Source organism: Ammodytes marinus (assembly GCF_949987685.1).
Source record: "Ammodytes marinus genome assembly, chromosome: 18".
Taxonomy (NCBI): Eukaryota; Metazoa; Chordata; class Actinopteri; order Uranoscopiformes; family Ammodytidae; genus Ammodytes; species Ammodytes marinus.
In genome coordinates, this window is record NC_137222.1 from 3,790,359 (window position 1) to 3,814,299 (window position 23,941).

The window sequence follows — 23,941 nt, forward strand, 5'->3', positions numbered from 1 at the left end:
CTTGAGTTATTCTGCAGTCCACAGAGCAGGGCCCCGACATCAGTAACATTTATGGACAATTTATAATTGATGTGTCCATTTGATCTCCCTCTTGGCCCTGTGAGGAAAACCATCTGAACAAACAAGGATGGTGTAAGTTTATTGCATTAATATGGATTCCTTTCTCCTCACTGCTAAAAAGCCCATAAGACCTCTTTAGAATAACTCAGAGCCCCCGAAAAAACGTCAGACTCTCATCCAAAGGCATCTGTCACATTTTCCACTCGGTGAGCAGAACTCAACTGGTCCCCCCTCCCCTCCACCACCACCCCTGGCAATACACAAGTATGAACACCATTCACTGTTAACACAAAACTCACAGGGAATTTATACCTGCTAAAGGACTTAGACAAACTGCTTGTATCAAACTGACAGCGGCTTTACGATCAATAAATCAATCATACAAACATATGTGTGTTTTAATAGATCGTTTGGAGGGAATATTTATATTTGATAGTGGAGATAGACGTGGACACAGAGTATATGAAATACACTTCAACAAGTCCTCAGTCAAAATTAAAACGGTTACGCTGTAGGGCATGCATCTTGACCAGTAAGATACCATGTTTCTGATGTTCAAAGTAGGGTAGATATTTTTCTATTTTATGATATTATGATATTATATATTATTTATGTAATAATTTGTTCTGTTGATCATGGAGCTCCATCTCTGAAGCCATAAAGAGCTGAACAAACATTTCATGTCAATCAATTTATTATTGATAGAGATATTTCAGTCTGGACCAAAGAGTTGGAGTGATAAAATGACTGACATACTGTAGGCATTAGCCCGCTAGAGAGCCACGCCGCTAACCTCCTACTAAATCTTCTACATAAAAAGGTCCAAAGAAATCACACAGAACACATTTAGTCATTTTAATATATTTGTATATATTCATATATTACACATTTAATACAGGCACAATGATAAATCATAAAGTAGAGACACAAAAGTGGCTGAGATATTGGTAAAAATGTACAATTTATGAGAATCATTTACACAATTTTTTTTTCTCTATTTAAACTCTGTTTAATACAACATATAAAGACAGAATGAATGTTGAAAGTGGAGAAAAAAAAAGCCTTGTAAAGTTTATTTTGAAAAGTGTTGTAGGGACAGCAAGAACCAGCTTGCTAATACGGACTACAATTACAGAATCAATGTGCTTTTTTTGATTTTTTTATGCATTGGGCTCATCCGACGAAACACCACTGATATGAATATTTAAAGAGGAAAAGACATAGCGAGCGACGTGTTGATTTCTGGTCTTGTTGTTAGAATTTCTAGGATTTTATGTAAACTCATTCATTTTGCTACCTCCAACACATTTGGCTGATTAGTTCACAGCGAGATACAAAAAAAAAAAAAATCAAGAGACAACTTAAAGGTGCTCTGAGGAACTTTCAGTTTGTGTTCATTCTAGCACCCCCTTTGGACAAAAGAGGAAGTGCTTTTACTACGCCAGCTGTAGTTCCTGGGTGAGCATACACATGACAAAGGCACTAAGAAAAACTATATAAAAATAGTATTCTTTGCACTGATGGTCTCGTTTGCTGTTACATGTCATTTATGATCATCAGAGAAAAAACGAGACTGTTTAAGAAACAATCTAAAGTTTCTCGTAGCACCTTTAAGGCTTGAGTCTTAAGCCTGGTACTTAAAAAGGTTCATACAAAACGTTAAAAACATTAAAAACAACTGGTCATTACGTGTAATAATCACCAAAGGCCAGATATGAAATCAAATCAATTGACCGGTAAGTTTCCGAGAGAAACGTCAGATCAGGCAAGTGTGGACATTTTATCACTTGCAAACCCCGTCAGTTCAAAAACTACACTGAGACATGTTTTTACACGTTTGACAGTAAAAAATAAGCCAGATGTAAAAAGGTTACTTGCAGAAATCTTATCGGAGAGGTCAGTTGATGCACAGCGTATGAAATTCCAGCACTAAAAACGGTTCCATCATCATTTTCGTTCCAATCACAGCTTCCAGACATGTCAACACACCAACACATTAACCAACTGTAGGACCATGACATGGTTGAGGTCAAATGAAAACATGTCCTACACAACAACAAAACAATTCTCCATCAAGAAGTACAACAGCCCCTTCATCATCAGCCCTTCATTTCATTAGTTAAAAGGTGCTACGAGGAACTTTTTTGTTAATTCTTGCACCCCCTTTGGACAAATGCGGTAGTGTTTTTACTACGCCAGCTGTAATTCCTTGGTGAGCTTATCCATAACAAAGGCATTAAGAAAAACAATTAAAAAAATCTTTGCACTGATGGTCTCGTTTGCTGTTACATGTCATTTATGATCATCAGAGGAAAAATGAGACTGTTTCAGAAATATTTTAAAGTTCCTCGAAGCACCTTAAAAGACATCATCTGTTCGTTTTCTATACCCACTTGTGCTGTTAAGAGTTGCAGAAGGCTAAAGCTTTACCCAGCATGCACTGGGGCGAGAGGCAGGATCTCTCACAGGGCACATGGCAGTGCTGTGTGTCACAGTCAGTAAACACTGGATTAACTCAGGGTCTAGTAGTTGTGATAAGGCATTTTAAATCATTTCATTTGGCCTTATATTGTGCTTACATGGTCTACTGCACAGTGAGTGAGTGAGAGGTTCAGGGTCGACTAGAAAAAAGACGAGATATAAAAACACAAATGTCAATGATCTAACTGGGTTTCAGAAGGCTACAATGACTCATTCATTTTCTCTGGAAGACATTTTGGGTTGTAAAAAAAAAAAAAAAAAAAAAAAAAATCCCTTCAACATCCAAATAAAGGAGTAAAAAAATAAACGTACAACTGGCACATTGTTGGTGCTATTCTCACTGACTGAAGTATACAGAAAAGATTAGAGAAAAGTTAGATTCAGGCACATTCGTAGTTAATCGGGCACCAAAGTGTGATTTAAAAAAAAAAAACACTGCCAGTTTAAAAAACAAAAGGCTGCTAGGTGAATCGGGGGAATGCCCCATGCTTTTTTTTCAAAGCATTGATTTGACACAATGTTTTACGGTCAAAATTTCTGAGCAGTTTTTTTGTATAAAGAATACAAATGAGGTTGCTTTCAAAATGTAGAATACAAAGAAAGGCCATGACTGAAACGGGAAATTACATGTAGAAAAAATTATAAAATTATGAAAAAAACTCCATGACTTTACCACAGAGAAGTGTAGCTTAAATCTGGAAAACCCAAATGTGGGTTGACTCACGTTTTTTTGCCACGGTGAAAGAAGAGGCACGGAGGTCGCATTGTTTCTGTTTTTTTTTTTGCATCTGTGTTTGAAAGCACTTCTATGTTATCTTAACATAGTCGTCGCGCTTGTGCCAAGAGTGTGTGAGTGTACGGTTTAAGATAGATTCTACCTTCCTTGCTGCATTGCACATGATCAAAAAAAATAAAAAAGACAAATTGTGAGGAGGAGAAAGAGAAAAATCAGTAACGATACCGATAATTCAATAGTTGAGTCAGAGCCGGTTGAGCAAAAATATTCAGTGTTAATATTTACAGTTTGGATGGAGAGAAAGAGAAACCTTTCTTTCTTCTCTTCCACGCAGTTATGATTTTGTTTTATATTCCTTATAGGCTTCTTGAAAAAAAAAATAATAATAATAATACAAGAGGAAAAAAGAGCATCTGAAAGATTGTTAGTGCACTTTTTTTTTTCCTTTTTTTTTGATTTCAAATACAATATAGATTTATATCTAATCCATAAATTTTGACTATACAAAAAGTGAATCGATTCGGAAAAGCATTATTAGACTTCATATCTACACATTTCCTGAAAGCTCATTTTCCGTTTTATTTTATTTTTTTCTTCTTCTTTTTTTAAACAGTGTTCAATACTCAGTGCTGTTTTATTGTAGTGAGATTCTCGCTCCTTTCCCCTCCCAGGAGAAAGCTTGACTGTTCTGGGGGATGGATCCGGAGGGTTCAGGAAGTCAACGTTTGTGTCGAGCGAGATTTTTGATTTTTTTTGAAAGCCAGAGTGGTGGGTCGCCTCAGCAATCTGCCATATAACGTCCTGGAGAAAAGAAAAAACGACAAGACAGTTTGAGATGTTGGTGCATTAAAATATAGGAGTATATAGTATGTAAGGATGTACAATGGACAGTTGGGGGCCACGTTGAGGGAAAAAAAATGGTAAATGGACTCCACTTATATAGCGCTTTTCCCTGGTTTTTCACAGACCCAAAGCGCTTTACATTGTTTTGTACACATTCATACACCGATAGCAGCAGCTACCACGCAGGGGTGCAAGTTAACTATGGGTAGCAATTTAGGGTTCAGTGTCTTGCCCAGGGACACTTCGACATGTGGCGGGGGGAGACGGGGGATCGATCCACCGACCCTAAAACCCAGTGGACGACTGCCCTACCCGCTTCGCCACAGCCGGCCAAAAATAATTATTAACCCATTGATGACGGCTGCTGCGCGATGCCACATTGGCTCTCCTGCCTGATGCTGCGTCGCGCAGCATTGTTACTTTATCTAATTTTCATGGCATTCCCAGCATAGAATGCACTGTCATTGGTTCAAATACACGAGGTGGGTTTTGTTGATTTTTTTAAGACCACCCAAAAGTTGTGTGGTTTGCCGAAAATCACGTCAATCAAAAAAAATAAAAATAAAACAAAATAATTTAAAAAAATACGCCGGCTATGTCGGCGACAGAACAGTTAGTGGTGTTTGGTGCGCAGAATCAAGGTCTACTATAGACTACTGACGAAAATCACACAACACATTGCATCTATTTATTAACAATATTTAATAATTTTCTAATTCATCTAATTTTGACGATTTTTAGAAATATTTGTTGGTTTGTAAGCGCTAAGGGAGCATGTTTAAATAAAACCTGTGAACCTTAACTTTTAAATGTATTTTATTTCATGTTTCTATGTGCTACATAGGCTTAGATATTAAGGTTTTGGTAGACTTGACAATTCGTACTATTTTTTCAGAAAACCCTCAGGCATTAAGGACATGCATCCTAGATTGCCATAGTCATCAATGGGTTAACTAAAAAAAGTCGTAATTTTTCAAGGAAAAAACTCAGAGCTCAATATTACGAGAATAAAGTTATAACGTATGAATAATACTCCATGGTAAAGATAACCAAGAGTAACACGTACCTGTGGCAAACCTCTTCTTGTTGAGAGACAGTCTGTACCCGGCCCCCTGCAGCTCCATGTCCACTCCTGACAGAGTGCTGCCCTCGTTCATAAACTGCACCGCCAGCGTGGAGGGGCTGGACGGCCCGTTTGACAGGTCAAACTTTGCCCTCAGGGACCCGGAGCCTGGAGACACACACACACACACACACACACACACACACACACACACACACACACACACACACACACACACACACACACACACACACACACACACACACACACACACACACACACACACACACACACACACACACACACACACACACACACACACACACACACACACACACACACACACACACACACACACACACACACACTTTACACAAACTGACCCAGCTCCCACATTATCTAAAGGTAAGATTTTGGTCTATAATTGAGAAAGAAAATAAACTATTATTTACCTTCATTTTCAGACTTTTCCGAGATGTCTGTCAGCTTCCACAGACACTTGTTCTGCTCTGAATTCCTAAAATAAGAGAACGGAAATAACACTTTAGGTTGTTGCCGTTAGACTAAGATAAAAATATTTTCAGCACTCCACACTTTCTGGGCTTCTGCTGATTTTAAAGGTTGAGGCAGCAATTGTTAATACACAGCCTAGGCTCTGTAAACAAGTATGTAACCAAAGAGTATGAAAACAAAAGATGCCTTCTTTAGCTAACAACATGTCCCTTTACAGAGCCTAGGTTGTGTATTAACACTGGATTTGTTTTACAGACGACAGGTAGCGGATGGTGAGACATTCACAAATTTTGACAAAAAGTGATTTTGACAAGAATTTTTCAGGCTAGCTGACTCCACCTTTAACAGGCGCCGTATCTTACCATATGGAGTTGGGGATAGACTGCATGCCGGTGACTCCTCCATCCACAGGAACCAGGATTTGTACGTTGGTGAGCGGCCCGGGAGAGGCCATGGACTCTGGGTTGTACCGGTAGTCCACACGCAGGTCTGACGTAATGGGCGTGCACTTCCAGTAAATAGCCAGGTTCAGGGGGGTGGAATGGATCCCATCAGACATCACCTGAATGCAAAAAGGACAGCTGCTTAATTGTCCAAATTAAAAGGTACTCCAAGGACATTTCAGTTTAGCCCCGTTCGTTTAGCAAACAGCGGGGTTAACTGGTAAAATAAACTTTTGCCGTGGTCGGTTGGCAAAACAGAAAATTCATCTTTCTTGATAATGAAAGATTTGAGTGTGGTCTTCAAAATCGTTAAGTGTTTAGGCCAAACCCCTTTCAAACAACGTATCTGCATCCATCTTTGTTGTTTACTATCACAACTTAGACGGCGCAGCACTGTCCTCATCCGGTTACGCCCGCCCCATAGCCCCATACATAGGGCTCCGGCCCACCCATATCAGATAGTAAGAATTTTTTCTGACATAGTTAATGAGCTCCAATGATTCGTGCCCAGACCAGTATGCGGAGCAAATTTAAATTTGCCAGCGACAGTTCTGGATTTCCAGACTAAGACTGAGGCTGTGTTGCAAGCAAAACCAACAATATATAATATACATATAATTGATAGAGATATTATGGAATAAATAAAGTTGCACAGGGCTTCAGGACCATATCTGAAAAAAAGTCAAATTTCAGATTATAAAATAAAATATGAACGTCCTATAGGCCTACTTCTGCCTTCAAAATACTTGTTATTCTTTTTTTTGCTTCCTTCTCAGGTACGGTGGGAGCGAAGTGTGTTTTTGGAAAGCATTCTTTAACCTGACTTCTATTTGATCTGGACCGGGCTGTGCTGTCTGCTCTTGACGTTGGCGCACTGACCTGGTATTTGAGGATGTCCACGTTATAGTAGGAAGCTGAGGGGTTCTGCTCCAAGGCCTTTCTGAGGTAGGACGTCAGCGCTTGCATGTTGAACCAGAAGTCCTTGGAATTTGAGTCGCTTTGGGAAGGATCACTGGATGAGAAGAAAAAAACAGTTGGTCAGGAAGATACACACACATGTAGGCACTCATGCACGCACACATACACACACACACGTAGGTACTCAAGCACGCACACACACACACACACACGCACGCATGCATAATCAGCGGCTCAATTATTCATTGCTCTTCTTGGCTCTGTGTGTAATAAAGCTCCCAACAGCATTGGAAAAAATGACCCTGGTAAACATCCAACCAGCTACTACATCACGAAATTCCATGTGATTCAATTAACCCCGGCCCATGTGGTCTCTGGATAACTGAGAGGAACCAGACCAAGACACATTTATACTTTTTTGGTGACGGATATGAACTGGTCGCATAAAAGATTGCCGTTTTCAATCACCTTTTAACAGAGACTGAAGAGGTGAGAGCTAAAATCTGTCTGAAATGGTCCTTAAATGAAGCAGCTGCTATATGAGGGTTTGGTTATTTCTTTGCTGTTTTAGGTGCATGAGGTATTTCAGAAGAGCCATGGGGCTGTTGAGAACCTGGCTGTTAACGTCTGGCTGCTGGAAAAATCCTTTCCCCCTCCCGATGGCTTAATGATAGGTTTATGTCAGATTACTAATTGAATTTCCTCTCGCTGACGCAGTTCTTTCATTTCCCCTCGTTCTCTCAATCGTATCATCGAGTCGCCGATTCCTCTCTCTCACTAAAACCGCAATGCTGACAAGTCAACACAAGACTCAATCAACTTAAAGGCGTACTATGCCGTTTCTAGAGGAGGGGGGATTTGTTTACATTCACAGAGCCTGCAGTTAGTTTACAAAACATATTTATATATTCTACATTCATTCTAACCCTTTTTCTTGGTATTGAATCATTTTATCATCATAAATCTAATTATTTTGAGGCATCTTGAACCAATCGTAAGACTAGAATTTTTTTTGTAAACCAAACTGTGGGCCCTGCTGCTGTAAACAACAGCAACAGTAGATACCTTTAAAACGTTTCTAACTTCTAACAGTGTTCCTGGGTTCCAATGTTTACCTATGAGGAAAGTTTGTTTATTCAGCAATGAGAATATACCTAAGAAAATGTCGACTTCTCTGACACACCAAGTTACATAGTGCACCTTTAGTTTTATTTCGTTTTTTTCAAGTCTGTTTGCATTATATATATATTTTTTTACAGATTATTTGTTTGGCATTTTTGCTTTACTAAACAGATTTGGAGAGATAGAGTTGAAATGGGGCAAAGGGGACATGCAGAGAAGTGAGCGCCATGAGTGCCCCCAGGTTTGCATTATATGTTTGCTTGATGGTTGTAACTGTAGGCCTGACCTGTTGAGTAGCTGTTGGTTGGGCAGGATCTGCTCCAGTCTGCTGGTGTTCTTCAGTTTGAATGTGAGGACGGCCGGCGAAGGGTTGCTGGTGAAAACCTTGATGATGCCCGTTGGGAAGGACAGCGTCATGTCTCCTGTTATCTTCACAATGCACCTGTTGAATGTAGAGAGCCACACGAGTAGGAATTTATGTCTAAAAATATTAGAATATTACTACACAAGACCAATCAAAAAAGAAATGTTCTAATAGTTTGAGATTCTGGATTTTGGATTTCCATGAGCTGTAAACCATAATAATAAAAATGTATCAGTAAAACATTTATAATTAAATTTTTTTTTTTGGAAAGAACCTGTCTATTTCATTCAAAAATAATTGACACAAATAGAAAAAGTATAGAAACCTAATATTAAAAAGCTGGAACCAGAGTATTTCTGGCATTTAGACAAAAAAAAAGCTCAAAAAATCTGTCGATTATCAAAATTTTCTTGTGAGCAATTTATCTTTTTACCAGTTTGCCTGAGGCTGAGCACAGGTTTAAAACTTCTCAATACATTCATCTGTCTGCTTCTATAGCTTGGGGGCACAATTTCTAACAGTAATTTAAAGGGTGTAGAATAGTCTTCTACCCCGGCCCATGTCTTGCGGTGGTAAAACGTTGCGCACAGCGGGCCTCACCCTCGCACCGTGTCTCCGCCGCATTGCTTATGAAATGTTCCATTGGCTAATCCCTGCGAAAATAAGCCTTTTGCACAGCAGCAATTTAGCGGCAGTTAACCAATAAAAGGCGGTATGTTTTCACTGCCCCAGACGATAATCTGCCCTATGTAGGTTATCCACTCTGAAAGAATGGTGTCACACTTTTAACGCAAAACATTCCACTCATGGAGGGAGGGAGAGAGAGAGAGAGAGAGAGAGAGAGAGAGAGAGAGAGAGAGAGAGAGAGAGAGAGAGAGAGAGAGAGAGAGAGAGAGAGAGAGAGAGAGAGAGAGAGAGAGAGAGAGAGAGAGAGAGAGAGAGAGAGAGAGAGAGAGAGAGATACTCAACTGACTGACTGTAGAATTGGGCTTGGGGCCGTGCAATATAACCAATATACCATGTACTAATAGAATTTCAAATGTGTTGCAGTTTAAAGGTGCACTATGTAACTTCGGGTGTGTCAAAGAAATACAAAATTCTACGGTATATTCTTATAACTGAATCGACAAACTTTCCTCACAGGAAAATTTCACTGTTGTTTACAGCAGCAGGGCCCACAGTTTAGTTTAGACACATATTCTACTCTTACGTTTTGGTTCCATGTGCCTCAAAATCATTTTGTGATTTATGATGATACAATTATTCAATACTAAGAATTATAGGTAGAGTTAATATGTTTTGTAAACTAACTGTTAGCTCTTCAAATGTCAACAATCCCCCCCCCCTGCCCTGAAACTGTATAGTGCACCTTTAACAAGTTCAAATATGGAACAAAAATGTGTTTGCGTGCAGGTCCATGTCGGTGGGCCTTTGAGCTTGGGCAAGAGGTCATGTGAGACTCACTTAGACGGATCAGCTCCTTTGAAGTACGCATTAACCGACTCTGTGAAGGCCACGGCTATGGGCAAAGCATCCAGGGATGCCAGGGTCACAGGGCTGGGCCCGCGGGACGTCCCTGAGAAAAGATCCAGAGAAAGAAACGGAGACAGAAAGAGAGAGTTTTTTTAAAAAGGAACTGTTGTTGTTGAGTCAGCTGCTGTGGACTTTTATTGCTGCGGGGTTCCGAGGCTCACATCTGAATTAGGAAGAAGGTTTTGATCATGCAAAGAAGATGCATTATGTCATCTAGGGATATCTGTATTATTGTTATTATTGCATTTCACAAAGTCAGTCATTCGTACATTGCATATCAGTACATTCTGTTATTTTTCAAACTAAGACAGAAATAAGGTTGCTTTTATGTTGCTGTTGAGTAAGTCGTGCCACGGCTTGCTTTAGTTTAAATTCAGTATTATTAGAAAAACTGAAGTCAACAGAAGATATAACAGTCAAATCATTCATTACTTCAATATTTTAACAACCAAAATCTGTACAATGTTAAGAGTTGATGCTGTTGAAATCAAGACAAATGTGGGAACAGGGGTGAATGACAAATGACAAACACAATCACTGCAAAGCATTAAGTATATCCAGTAGTCCTCCCAGCCCATCCAGCAGACTGCTGTTAGTTTCAGTTAGGAACACAGAGGACATTCCTCCAGTATGAACCCAGACCTTACCTGCTGGTGTCTCACACCGCTTCTCAAACGACGGCAGCTTGGCTATAAACACATCGTCCTCTTTATGCCAAAATAAAAAGGCATGAAGAAGAACGGAGGAGATAAGCAGACCCAGAGAGTATATGAATGTATATACAGTCATATGAAAAAGTTTGGGAACCCCTCTCAGCCGGCATTATAATTGACTCTGCTTTCACAAAAAAAAGATAAAAGTGGTATGTCTTTAATTTACCAGGAACAGCTAAGTACTGGGATGTTTTCCAAACAAAGATTTTTTGAAAAGCAGTATTTGGTTGTATGAAATAAAATAAAATGTGAAAAACTGGCTGTGCAAAAATATGGGTACCCTTGTGGTTTTGTTGATTTTAATGCCTGTAACAGCATGTAAAACTGATGACTTTAAACGCAAAGTTGGTTGGATTATGTTGTTAAGCCTTGAACCTCATAGAATTGTCTGTTTAATCATGAGAAAATGTATTTTAGGTGCCTAAATGCAAGTTGCACTTCTCTTTGACTCTCTGCTGAAGTGAGACAGAATGGGATCATCAAAACAGCTCCCAAAAGATCTGAAAAACAAAGATTATTCATTGTCATGGTTTAGGGGAAGGCTACAAGAAGCTTTCCCAAAGGTTTCAATTGTCAATTTCTACTGTAAGGAACGTTGTCAGGGAATGGAAGGACACAGGCACAGTTGCAGTTAAAACCAGGTCTAGCAGACCAAGAAAAGTACAAGAGCGGCATATGCGGCGGATTGTGAGAATGGTTGCACACAACCCAAAGATCACCTCCAAAGACCTGCAAGAACATTTGGCTGCAGATTGTGTGTCTGTACATGGTTCTACAATTCAGTGCAATTTGCACCAAAACATCTGTATGGCCGGGTGATGAGAAGGAAGCCCTTTCTGCGCCCACGCCACAGATACAGTTGCATGGAGTATGCAAAAGCTCATTTAGACAAGCAAGCTTCATATTGGAAGAAAATGCTTTGGACTGATGAGACAACAATTAAGTTATTTGGTCTTTATAAAAAGCAGATGTTTTGGTGCAAATTGCGCTGAATTGTTGAACGATGTACAGATACACAATCTGCAGCCAGATGTTCTTGCAGGTCTTTGGAGGTGATCTGTGGGTTGTGTGCAACCATTCTCACAATCCTCCACCTATGCCGCTCCTGTTTTTTTCTTGGTATGCTATGCCTGGGTTTAACTGCCACTATGCTTGTGTCCTTCCATTTCCTGACAACGTTCCCTACAGTCGAAATTGACAATTGAAACCTTTGGGAAAGCTTCTTGTAGCCTTCCCCTAAACCATGACAATGAACAATCTTTGTTTTTCAGATCTTTTGGGAGCTGTTTTGATGATCCCATTCTGTTTCACTTCAGCAGAGAGTCAAAGAGAAGTGCAACTTGCATTTAGGCACCTAAAATACATTTTCTCATGATTAAACAGACAATTCTATGAGGTTCAAGGCTTAACAACATAATCCAACCAACTTTGCGTTTAAAGTCATCAGTTTTACATGCTGTTACAGGCATTAAAATCAACAAAACCACAAGGGTACCCATATTTTTGCACAGCCAGTTTTTCACATTTTATTTCATTTCATACAACCAAATACTGCTTTTCAAAAAATCTTTGTTTGGAAAACATCCCAGTACTTAGCTGTTCCTGGTAAATTAAAGACATACCACTTTTATCTTTTTTTTTGTGAAAGCAGAGTCAATTATTATGCCGGCTGAGAGGGGTTCCCAAACTTTTTCATATGACTGTATGAGGCAAGATGATGATCCGCACAGTTGTAAGGTAGTTTGTGATAGTGTGATGGTGGCAGGTAAAGCCCTAAGCTGACCATGATGCCCTTAATATGACAGTCTTAGCAACAGTATTAAGGTGAGACACAACAGGCAAGAACATAGTTTTATCCAAGCACTGGTCAGTTTTGAGATTTTCAAAATGAAACATCTAAAATAACTGTTTTAATGTAAGTAATCAACTGGCAAGGTTTCATGATGATATCCATAAGATACACATTTTACCCAATTCACCTGCAGTGTCTCGCCTAAATATAGTAGAGAATATTTCATTTTTTTTTTCATTAAACTTTTATTTATCCTCGAGAGACCAATTGAGGGGTGACCCTCATTTACAATGACGTCGAGTTAATATAACTGTAGCATCACAGAAAGGGGTGTGTCTTAGGGAAACAGGTGTTTTTTGTTGGAAAAGGCAGAAGAAGAACTCACTTTGGTTTAGTGGGAAGAAAGAAGAGAAGAAAAGGAGCTCTGGATCAGGGGAGGAGAGGGAGGGGTGAGCGGCTCCTGTGAGGAGAGGAGAGGAGGCAAGAGAGGAAGGAGGCAAGGAAGGAAGGAGGCAAGGAAGGAGAGGAGAGGAGAGGAGAGGAGAGGAGAGGAGAGGAGAGGAGAGGAGAGGAGAGGAGAGGAGAGGAGAGGAGAGGAGAGGAGAGGAGAGGAGAGGAGAGGAGAGGAGAGGAGAGGAGAGGAGAGGAGAGGAGAGGAGAGGAGAGGAGAGGAGAGGAGAGGAGAGAGAGAGAGAGAGAAGATGAAGGAAGGTAAGGAGTGAGGAAACCAGCACATTGTGTTGCAGAGACAAAAAGGGTACGTGGCAGGTTGGTGAGGAGCCGAAGAAAAAAGTGGATAACGGGTAGGTAGGTAGATAGATAGATGAGGCGTCATACCGACTGTGGGCGTGTTGCCTGCGCTGAGTGATGCGTTGGAGGACAGTGAGGAGGAGCTCTCTGCCCGGGCCAGCGGAGCAGTGGGAGGGGGGCTGGCGTTAGACAGCTTGGGGGGGCTGAACGGCCGCACCTGAGAGAGACAAGACAAACAGTTGTTTTTTTTTACCTTTATTTGATTGAATTAGGCACAGAGTTGAAATGAGGAGAGAGAGATGGGGGGGGGGGGGGGGACTTTAAGCACTTTGAATGGCTTTGTGTCTGAATTTCGCTATATAAAAGAATGTCATTTTACCAGCAGTCAATGTAATGTTGCATAAAACAAGGGATGATGTTGTATGTGTACTTACAATCTCATTGATTCCTGTGAGTTTCCCGGTGGGGAGTTTGGGTCTGGATGAGGGTCGTGGTGGGGGCACCAGCGCTCCAGCCGTCAGAGGGGTGGTAGGTCTGTTTGGTACTGGCACTGGAAACAGAAGCATGTGTTAAAGTCTGACTGCAAAGTGATGGTTAAACAGTGTGGCAATCAGGGTACAACCAAACATGTGTTGCAACTGACATTCATTCAAATAGATGCAAAAAATAAAAACTCATGCATCAAGACCATCAGTGGAGAAATCATAAAAAATAAATGTTTAGAAATATTGGAATCTTAACAGGAAACCAAAGTAAAATAACAAAACATTCCAAAATAAAATTTCACAAAAATAAACTCAAATACAAACGCATTGCAAAACCAGGCGGCAAGTTAGAAAAAGTACATGTGCATAAAAAAAAGAATGAAAAGAAAACAGCAACTGAAAACACTCAAAAATATGTAACTGTCAAATTTACATAAAAATTATAAGATTCAAGAAAAACACACTAAAAAAATACAAACAAACACTTTTGTTTTAACTCCAACTTTTTCAAGATCTAAGAATTTCTCTAGGCCTATTCCTCTCAAATTCTGTTTACATTTTTAGAAATTTGTGAACCAAATTGGAGAGAAATAATCCTTTTGCATTTGTAAAGAAATTCTTAGATCTTTGATTTCAGTTCATGAAAAATTTGGAGGAAAAAAATAATAAAATCATAAATTTTTTCAGTGTAAATCAAAATACAAAACACTCCAAACCTCAGGCATACAGACTCATGCGTCTCTATCTACTCTTATACTGTTACCATTGAACATTTTGCTTCTATCAGTTATCCCAGAGAAGACATCGGAGAAACCATTGCTGGTGCCATCTTCTCTGCCCGTTGCCCCTTTACAGCAGTATGCGTCAGCGGACTCATCGGACAGGTATCGACTGAGCCTTCTAGCTCCAGACTGAATCCTCTGGAGCTCCTTCACCGACAAGCCCGAGCCTTGCCCCAATCCGGGCCTCCTCGGTGGGGTAAAGTTATCACTGAAGGCGATCCACTGGCCCTGGGACCATGACGTGGAGGAGAAGGCGTCCCCGCTCTTTGGAGGACCAGGGGCATCGGCTGAGCTGTCTATGGGGTCTATGGGCTCACTGGGCAGGGTGATGGGGGCGCTCTGGGCCCGTTCTGGTAGTGGCTTCAGAGCTGGGACAGGGTTATCCACAGAGTCCCATGGAGAGGGTGTGGATGAGGGAACAGAGGAGACATCTTTGGGTGGTTCTTGGGGAAGAGTTGGTGGAGGAGTGGGATTGTCCTGCTGCTGTGGTGGGGCTGTCTCAGCTGACAGGAGGCAAAGTGATGGACAGAGGCGATATAAACATGACAAATGCAAAGCAAAGCATTGTGGGTAAACCAATGAGTTTTGAAGTAATACAAGCGTGAGCTCAAAAAGGTAGCAGCACATTATCACCTATCAAAATTAGAGTGTTCATAAGTGTGTTTTAAATAATGTATAATTGCTTGAAAATATATTTTTTTTCTTTTATTTCCTTAGAATGAGCCTTTTATATCTACATAAGAGCGGGGCGTGCCACCATGGAGGCCGCTATTTTGCACTGCCATGATTCTACAGTAGCACAGAATGGACAAACTTAACGGCAAAATATGCATTTTATAAAGTAGGTGTCCTGGGGAAATGCACATGTTGGAAGACGAAGATATATATGTATAGATGTGGTTTAGACATCATTCAATGGTGACAAATCTCCATATTGTCCCTATGCAACTAAACTATCTGATTTCTAATAGCACTACTTGGTCTCTGGCGTGCTGAGCATTCGGTTTGAAAGCAGATGGGTCAAACGCCCCTTTAGCATGACACTAATGAGTTATAGATCACTGGCTAATGTTCAGAGCTAGTGACATGCGACTGAGTTAGCATGTGACAATAGTGAAAGCCTGAACCCTCACACTCAACCACGTAGCCATTGAAAGTGCTAGTCTGTGGTTAATTGGACTGCTCACTAAAGACAGCTATTCTGTGTTAGTGGTGGTAGGATGGCCTTGGGGAAAGAGGGGCCGACCAATAACCATGAGTTCGCTGGTTTTGATCCCCGGCACTGGACAGGAGGGTGCCAGTAGTAAAACTAGTGGCGGCTGGTGTTACATCTACGGTGCCCACCATCTCTATCATTGTGTCCTTGAGCAAGACACTACTTCACCCCAAAACTGCTCCAGGGGCGCTGTACTATGGCTGAACTTGCGCTCTGAGCCCCTCTGAAGTGTGGTAACTTGAGAGTGTGTATGCGTAAAGACGAATTTCAATGTGTCTTTTGTAAATTGACTAATAAAGATAACTTAACTCAGTGTAAGGTGTCAAAACTACAAACACTATATACTATAATTTATACGTTCATAATTTTGCTGTTGGTTTGTATTCATTTGAGCTCGGTGTTCCTCTAAAATGTTTTCTCCTTAGTATGAGCAATACATTTACAAAGTGAGGACTATGATTTCAGATACGCATAAGGACACACATCCTAATTATTAAAGTGTATAAATCGGTCTGATTCTCACACTTATTTTATGTTAAGAAAACTCATAAAGAGAAACTTAAAAACCATGCAAAAAACAGTAGTTCGATGAATGCGTCAAGTATCTTCAAACGGGGCAAACACATTTTTACCTGATGCCTCGGGCAGAAAGACGTCAGAGTCATTCATCAGAAAAGATGGAGGTGGAGATGGAGGGATTGAAAGGAAGATAGAGGCAAGGTCTAACGAGAGAAGTCACAACACATCAATCAAAGCAATAAAAACAACAAAAGTCCTTTAGACTCACACAATGACATTGAAATAAAAAAATAAAAAATAAAATAAATAACAAAGAAATAAGAGAAAATTATGAATATATAATGAATGGAATCACAAAGGTGCACTATGCAGTTTCAGAGGAGGGGGATTTGTTTACATTCCCAGAGCCTGCAGTTAGTTTACAAAACATATCTTCTCTACATTTAAATCTTAGTATTGAATAATTCTATTAATCATTAATGAAAACAAAAATTATTATGAGGCACTTGGAACCAAACGTAAGACTAGAATATGTTTGTAAACCAAACTGTAGGGCCCTGCTGCTGTAAACAACAACAGTGAAACAGTTACTTTTCAGGAAGCTTTCTAACTTGTTTATTCATATGAGAATATACCTTAGGAAATGTTCACTTCTCTGACACACCCAAAGTTACATAGTGCACCTTTAACACAAAATAAATAAATACAATAAAAGACATAAATTAAATAAATAATACAGACATACAATCTCTGCCTCATTCAGTCAGAGTATAATCTTTCAAAAAAACCTCACAGGTAATTTGACCAGGGCTTGTTTGTAATGTGTCATGGGTTAACTAGGAGCTGGTAATGCTGTTATACACTGTAAACTGGGAGAATTATCAGGCAGTGAGCAAGTCTCGAAGCCCAATCACCGCATCTTAAATCAGGGCACTGTGCGCTGCTCTTTTGACTGCTAAGCCGAGACCTCTTGACACTAACGAGACAGTGTTTGACAACATACGTGCCAGAGGGCTTTATAGGTGACCCGCTGACCTCCGCTAGGTGCCAATTAACTGTGGATTACGCTTAACCTAGGCAACAGGTCACCGCTAATGTCACTTTGTTTAAATGCTGGTGTCATGCAAGGGAAAGCCCTGAGAATCACACTCTATCAACGGCCAACGGCTGGGTGCTGGTTCAAAAACCCTTAAAGGAAAAGTGAAAACAAACACTTACAAAAAAAAGTATCTTATGGAAGTAGAAAAATATAGTAGATTTATATGAAACAAAAACATAAGGTATAAATATATTAAAAAGGTGCTACGAGGAACTTTAAAATATTTCTGAAACAGTAAAAATGTTCCTCTGATGATCATGAATTACATGTAACAGCAAACAAGACCATCAGTTCAAAGAATGCTGTTTTTTATATAGTTTTTCTTAATGCCTTTAAATGTGTAATATAGAACTGGAAATACATTAAAATAGAGACAGTATAAAGCTGTGTAAAATTGGAAATTTATTGAGAAAGACTAAGACAGAAATCCAGCCATTTTATATTCCCCTAAAGTCAAACACTGTGTTGATGTTAGGGGTCAGTTGCTGCATTACTATGGGACTGCCCCAGACTGGAAAAGCTAGTTTCTGACTGAGTAGCTCAGAGAGAGAACAGAGAGCGAATGGGAGAGGAGCGGAGAAGAGATAATGAGATCAAGGAACAGACAGAGCAAATAAAAAGGAATCGGATCGCCGGCTCAACCGAGTGAGTCAAATCCAGAATGCTTTTGAGTTATAATCCTTCATATTCAGATCGCTTTCATCAAGAAAACATTGGTCTTTTCGACATATTTTTTTTTGTCATGGAGATCATTTTAAAAAAATGTAATTGGAGGAATGGAACAAGAAGGAGCAGCCATAGTTTTATGAACAGCTGCAAGACAGGTGAAAAATGTTCAACCAACTCCTTACTATTGTATGAAAATCCAGTCACGCAATTATTATTGACCAATTTATGAACTGAAACAATGTGAATTGCTTTGGCTGGACTGCAAGCCGATATGACAGTAACCACGTATTGGTCGAACACATTGTTGTTGAGGGACACTTTAATAAAAAAATAGGTATAATCTTAAAGCTATAGTGGGTAACTTCTTTCGTAACTGAAAAGTTCTTGTGCGCTTCTTGAACTCCTGTGCCAGTGTCGGGTGGGGGGCTACACCAGTTTATAAACGCTGCCATACTGACAAATACTCAGTAACGTTTTGTGGAGCTGATATAGGCTTAATCAAATGTGTCAAAATGTTTTGGCGATAGCAAGACATTCATTAATATGAAAAAGTTACGCACTGTAGCTTTAAATTGTGGAGATGTGTATCTGATTTAGGGATTACCTGTGGATGAGGTCATGGGGAGAGAAGAGCTCGCTGCGTGAGTCGGGCTGAACGGGTCGAGAGACAGAAGGTCGCTGTTAGCCATACTGCAGAGAGAGAGAGAAAGAGAGAGGGGGGAGAGAGGGGGAGAGAGGGAGAGACAGAGAAACATAGAGAGGGACGGGAGAAGTAGAGAGAGAGAGGGCAGAGAGGGAAAGAGAGAGAGAGAGAGAGAGAGAGAGAGAGAGAGAGAGAGAGACACAGAGAGAGAGGGGGAGCGAGGGAGAGAGAGAGAAAGTCAAATTTTGTTACATTTCAAGCTGAAAAGAAACTAATATCAGAGTAAAAAACATTCACAAACGCAAAAACTGACTATTTCAAAAAGCCTGGATATACTGTAAACTGTAATACGGACGAGGCAGTACGTACTCGTATGATGATGTTGGCACTCTGGGTTTCGCCAGCTCATCACCTGAAGGGAGAGAGAAAACAAACACACACAATTAGGTTTTTACCACGGACAGCAAACACACCTTCACGGCAACTCAAAAACTGAATCAAAAACCCAACACAGGAGGTTTTCACCGCCCCGAGAATTCAAAGACATTTGAAGAGTCGTGTTTGAATCGACATCACACCTTCAACCAGAAATATAAACTGAGGTTTTTCGACCACCATTTTCCAAGAAAAGACACATACATATATATCTGCAGTAAGCGTTGAGTTAGATCATATTCTTCTGTTTTTATGCTTTAAAGGTGCAGTGTGTATTTTGGCATCAACTAGTTCTTGATTGCAACGCTCCCTTTCTAACTCCTCCTGTTTGGAGAATTTACAGAAGCTACGGTGGCCCTTCAAGGACAAGAAGCTAGTTACTAAAGATGGCTTCATCCATCGCAGCCTCAAGTTTGTTCCACAATATCAAGTGATGAGGTGAAGATGTATTTAGTTATTTATTCTATAGTACTTCTTCTTCGTCTTCCAACAGTGCATTTCCCACTCTATATAAAAAAAACGGCTGTTCAAGGTGTCCAGTCTGTGCTGCTGTATAAACATGGAGGCTAATAAAAAATCGATGTTTTTCATGTGATTATACAGTAATTAAAACATAGTAAGTAATATTATGTTCAATTTCTACCAAGTCATTTCTGAAAAACACAATTTTTTTTAAAACACTGCACCTTTCAAATCTGACCCAGATACTGCAGCAAGGGGTTAACTTTCAAGTGCGATTTAAATGTGATGGTAACACTTTATAAGAGGGGACTTTTGGAGCGATTTTTGCCACTAAAATGATTTAGACAGTTCTTGTTGTTTTGTTCCCCCTTTTACAAAGTGTTACAATACATTGCAAAGAAATATAAAAGCAACCTGAAGCAGCACTGTAGCACCAAAAGCTAAGAGAGGACCCCGGAATATACTGTAAAACCATACGTAGAAAAAATAAATAAAAGTTTGCAGTGAGAGAATGCGGTGTCAGCGGTGTTAGCTGGTGGGTGTCAGCTGGCTGCAGCGCTCCAATCAGAGGGCAGAGATTAGGGCTTTGTGTGTGTGTGTGTGTGTAGGGGGATAGGGGGGGAATAACTGCTATAGTGAAAACATACTCACCAAGGCTGTGAGCCCTAGAGCTTAACGTAGGTGCTCCTGTGAACCCTAAGTGTGTGTAGAGTATACAGCTATCAATGCAATCCCTTCTGTACATTGATCCCAACTCCATTACAGAGTGAGTATTAAAATGATTTGGTTATGTACAAAAACGGTGTGTGAGGGCAATGTTTGAAAGGAAGACAAACATTAAAGGTGCACTATGTAACTTTGGGTGTGTCAGAGAACGAGAAGTGAACATTTTCTAAGATCTATTCTCATAACTGAATAAAACAAACTTTACTCACAGGGAAATTGGATCCCTAGAACACTGTTTGAAGTTAGAAAAGCTTCCTGAGAAGTTAATGTTTCACTGTTGTTGTTTACAGCAGCAGGGCCCACAGTTTGGTTTACAAACATATTCTATGTCGTACGTTTGCTTCCAAGTGCCTCAAAATAATCTAGTATTATTCAGATTTTTGATTTTTTTTGTAAACTAACTGCAGGCTCTGCAAGTGTAAAAAATCCCCCTAGCCTGAAAATACATAGTGCACCTTTAAGTATTTACTCATGAAAAAAAATCTGGATTAATTTGAAATGCTTTTTTTTCAGCTTGATACACGACCTATAGGTATACTTATTCTTTAAGCATTTCTCAAGCACTTTGGGCAAAGAAATCGCGCCACACACGATGTGTCTTGAACTCTTCAATCTTTGCCAGCTTTGCCGAATGGAAAAGATAATTTCTGACATGTCCAAACACAAACAGCTAATTAAGCAATTCATCTTATTCCTAACGGTTTTCAAGGGGGGGGGGGGAGGAGGAGAGAAACGTCCCTCACATTTCTCTCACATTTTAAAACAGTCATAGAAAAAGAACAGTTATTTACTTTTTAACTCGGGGGTGTGTTGGCTTTGGCCCCGCGTTCTAGATTTTCCCCTTTTTTCTTAAGACAACCTCTTTAAAAACAACCCGGGCCAAAGAAAATGCAGCCGAGAAGTTGTACAGTCGACCCCCTTCACAGTAGTCACCCGGGCAACACACGGGTTATACAGGGAGGTCAAAATAAATATATAAATAAATAAATAGATATATACTCACTGGACTGGTTCCTCCGCATCTGTGCCTGCAAAACAAAACAGACCTTATTTAATCACAGACATATATAAGTTGTCCCCCTACACATTTTTTTCAACTTTTTTACTTTGCCAGACAGTTGCTCAATTTGTTCAAAAAAATACACACATTTTTTAACGACTTGAAATGAAGTATTTTTTTATTTATTTTTTAGGATCATCGTGTTTCTTTTACGACGTGTGTGACCTCTGTGGAAGCCCAACCGTCTCACACTCCCTTTTAAACACGTCACACACGGTACTAAACCTTTGATAGTGTTTATGTAACAATAATATAAGATTTCAAATATATAGCCCACAGTGAAAATAAAGGGAAGTGGAGGGGGGGGGGGAAAGAGAGAGAAGAAAATAACTTTTTAGGGTAGAAAACTATATTATTAATTACTCCCAGCGGCCGAGGGGGATTTTTTTTCTTCCACTTCAGAGTTTTAAAGACGGTAAATCACAGGACTCGCAAAAATACCAGACGCTAAACCTAGGGTGAAGAAATTCAGCAGTGAAGAAAAAAAAAAAAAGTTTGTGTCAAAGTCCATACAGCCATCAGTCAGAGGGACAGCACAGAGAGCATGCCCCAGACACTTCACTAACTTCCTCTACAGAGACAGAGTGAGGGAAAAAGAGAGAGAGAGAGAGATACATAGAAAGAGAGAGAGAGAGAGAGACAGAGTGAAGGAGACAGACAGAGAGAAGTTGACATAGAGAGAGAGACATAAAGAGAGAGTCAGAGAGAGATACAGAGATAGAGATAGAGATAGAGAACAGAGAGAGAGACGGAGAGAGAGAGACAGAGCGAGAGAGAGGAGAGAGAGAGCTAGAGAGAGAGCCCCCAGCCATAAATCTGCCATGTCACGCTGCGTAACAACAAGATATGCAAGATACACTCCTGAGGGGTCACTAACCCCAATGGAAACTTAGAGCATCAATTTCAATAAAGAATTTTTTCGCACAGGGAAAGAAAAAGTCTGGGTTGAAGGCGAGTGTGTGTGTGTGTGTGAGTGAGTGTGTGTGTGTGTGTGTGTGTGTGTGTGTGTGTGTGGGGGGGGAAGGGGAAGGGGGGGGTCGTCAAGGGAGTAGGGGGGGGGGGGGGGAGAAAAAGAAACAAAATGGGTTTAAGGAACATAGCAAAAAGCATTTAACCGCCGTAGAGCTGTGAGGCCAGGGGTTTTTTGAGTCCCACAGGCGCTAAGCGGCAAATGGGTTCAATTACGGCTCTCTCTGGCCACACACACACACGACTTCCATTGCTGTTTCAATAAAGAGAACACCGCAGAGGGAGAGTCCAACAGGAGGAGAAATGAAAAAGACAGAAAAATGAGCGCTAGTAGGGGAAAAGAAAAAAAAGAAAAGTCACAAAAAAAGTAAAGTTAAATGTCTCAATAATTCACACCAGATGATGCAACGTTCGTCACCACCTTGGATCTGTGTTTAACTTTATTCAAGATTTTTTTAGGGTGAAAAACTAAAAAAGAGACAAATGCAAACGAGTTCTAATGACTATTCTGGTATGTACAGCCACACAAACACACACACACACACACACACGCAACTAGCCTCATTAAAGCCGTACTATGTAAGATTTTCAATTCAAAAGAGTTACTTCTTATTATAAGTAGTAGTATAAGTTATCATACTTTTTTACATATTATTTTTCATTTGCGTTTTGTCCACAATAACTGTTCCACTCAAATTGAACTGTGACTAGGCTACACTTCTTCTCTGAAAACTATTTTTGCGTCCCTACTGTCTGCCCCCCTACATTGGCGACAGAATCACGCAGGCATTCAGTTAGTAACGTGAAATAGGAAATGTATTACTACCGACAAAAAACTAAAACTTTTTGGTTAACTTATTCGGCTATTTATTTAGACACCGATAGCAGTTGACAAGGAGACCACAAATTCCTGTTACATAGTTACGTAGTACAACTTTAACTTTATCATAAATCCCTAGCTTGGAATTTTTTTTTTAAACTGTGTAAAAACTAAGCAAGTAGCCACATTAGGTATTCATAAATAACCAGAGTTAGTTCTATAGTCCTGCCTAGAACAAGTAGTGGGCTCCGATAAGACCAAAAGGGCTGAACACAAACAAAGAATTGAGGGAGAAACAACACAGACGCTGAAGAGAAACGGTGGTGATGGAGCGAGCTAAAGATGCCGTGACACCGAGCGTGCCCTCTCAACAGCATTTACAACAGCACTAGTTCAGTGCACACACACACACACACGTTTGAACACCAACAGTAGTGGTTTTAAATTTTAATGGCGGCAGCTATTTCCAACGAGCAGCCCGAGAGTGATTCAGAGATTGAGTGACGGTGAGCGGACAAGGAGAGCCTGAATGGAAGGCTCCATGACTGAGGTCACAGATCAGACTGGGTGCTGTGTGTGTGTGTGTGTGTGTGTGTGTGTGTGTGTGTGTGTGTGTGTGTGTGTGTGTGTGTGTGTGTGTGTGTGTGTGTGTGTGTGTGTGTGTGTGTGTGTGTGTGTCTGTCCGTCTCCGTGTCTCTGTCTGTGTGTGTGTGTGTGTGTGTGTC

The 23,941-nt window shown here is 40.3% G+C and overlaps 1 protein-coding gene across 2 annotated transcripts in view; it reads right to left on the reverse strand.

The window, feature by feature from the left end:
* Window positions 1-963: 963 nt before the first annotated feature.
* Window positions 964-23,941, reverse strand: part of fcho2 (FCH and mu domain containing endocytic adaptor 2) — a 58,346-nt gene continuing 35,368 nt past the window's right edge. Inside the window, exons 15-27 of one of the 2 annotated variants that reach the window (XM_080047348.1) lie at window positions 21,371-21,395; window positions 20,293-20,337; window positions 19,114-19,156; window positions 18,706-18,791; window positions 13,766-13,881; window positions 13,419-13,548; window positions 10,008-10,119; window positions 8,466-8,621; window positions 7,019-7,151; window positions 6,059-6,258; window positions 5,636-5,700; window positions 5,187-5,351; window positions 964-4,078 (exon numbers count right to left, since the gene is read on the reverse strand). In XM_080047348.1, the coding sequence (XP_079903474.1) occupies window positions 4,056-4,078; window positions 5,187-5,351; window positions 5,636-5,700; window positions 6,059-6,258; window positions 7,019-7,151; window positions 8,466-8,621; window positions 10,008-10,119; window positions 13,419-13,548; window positions 13,766-13,881; window positions 18,706-18,791; window positions 19,114-19,156; window positions 20,293-20,337; window positions 21,371-21,395 (1,299 nt within the window). In that variant the 3' untranslated portion in view covers window positions 964-4,055. The remainder of the gene's footprint in view (window positions 4,079-5,186; window positions 5,352-5,635; window positions 5,701-6,058; window positions 6,259-7,018; window positions 7,152-8,465; window positions 8,622-10,007; window positions 10,120-13,418; window positions 13,549-13,765; window positions 13,882-18,705; window positions 18,792-19,113; window positions 19,157-20,292; window positions 20,338-21,370; window positions 21,396-23,941) is intronic. The other variant, XM_080047349.1, reaches the window with a different exon arrangement.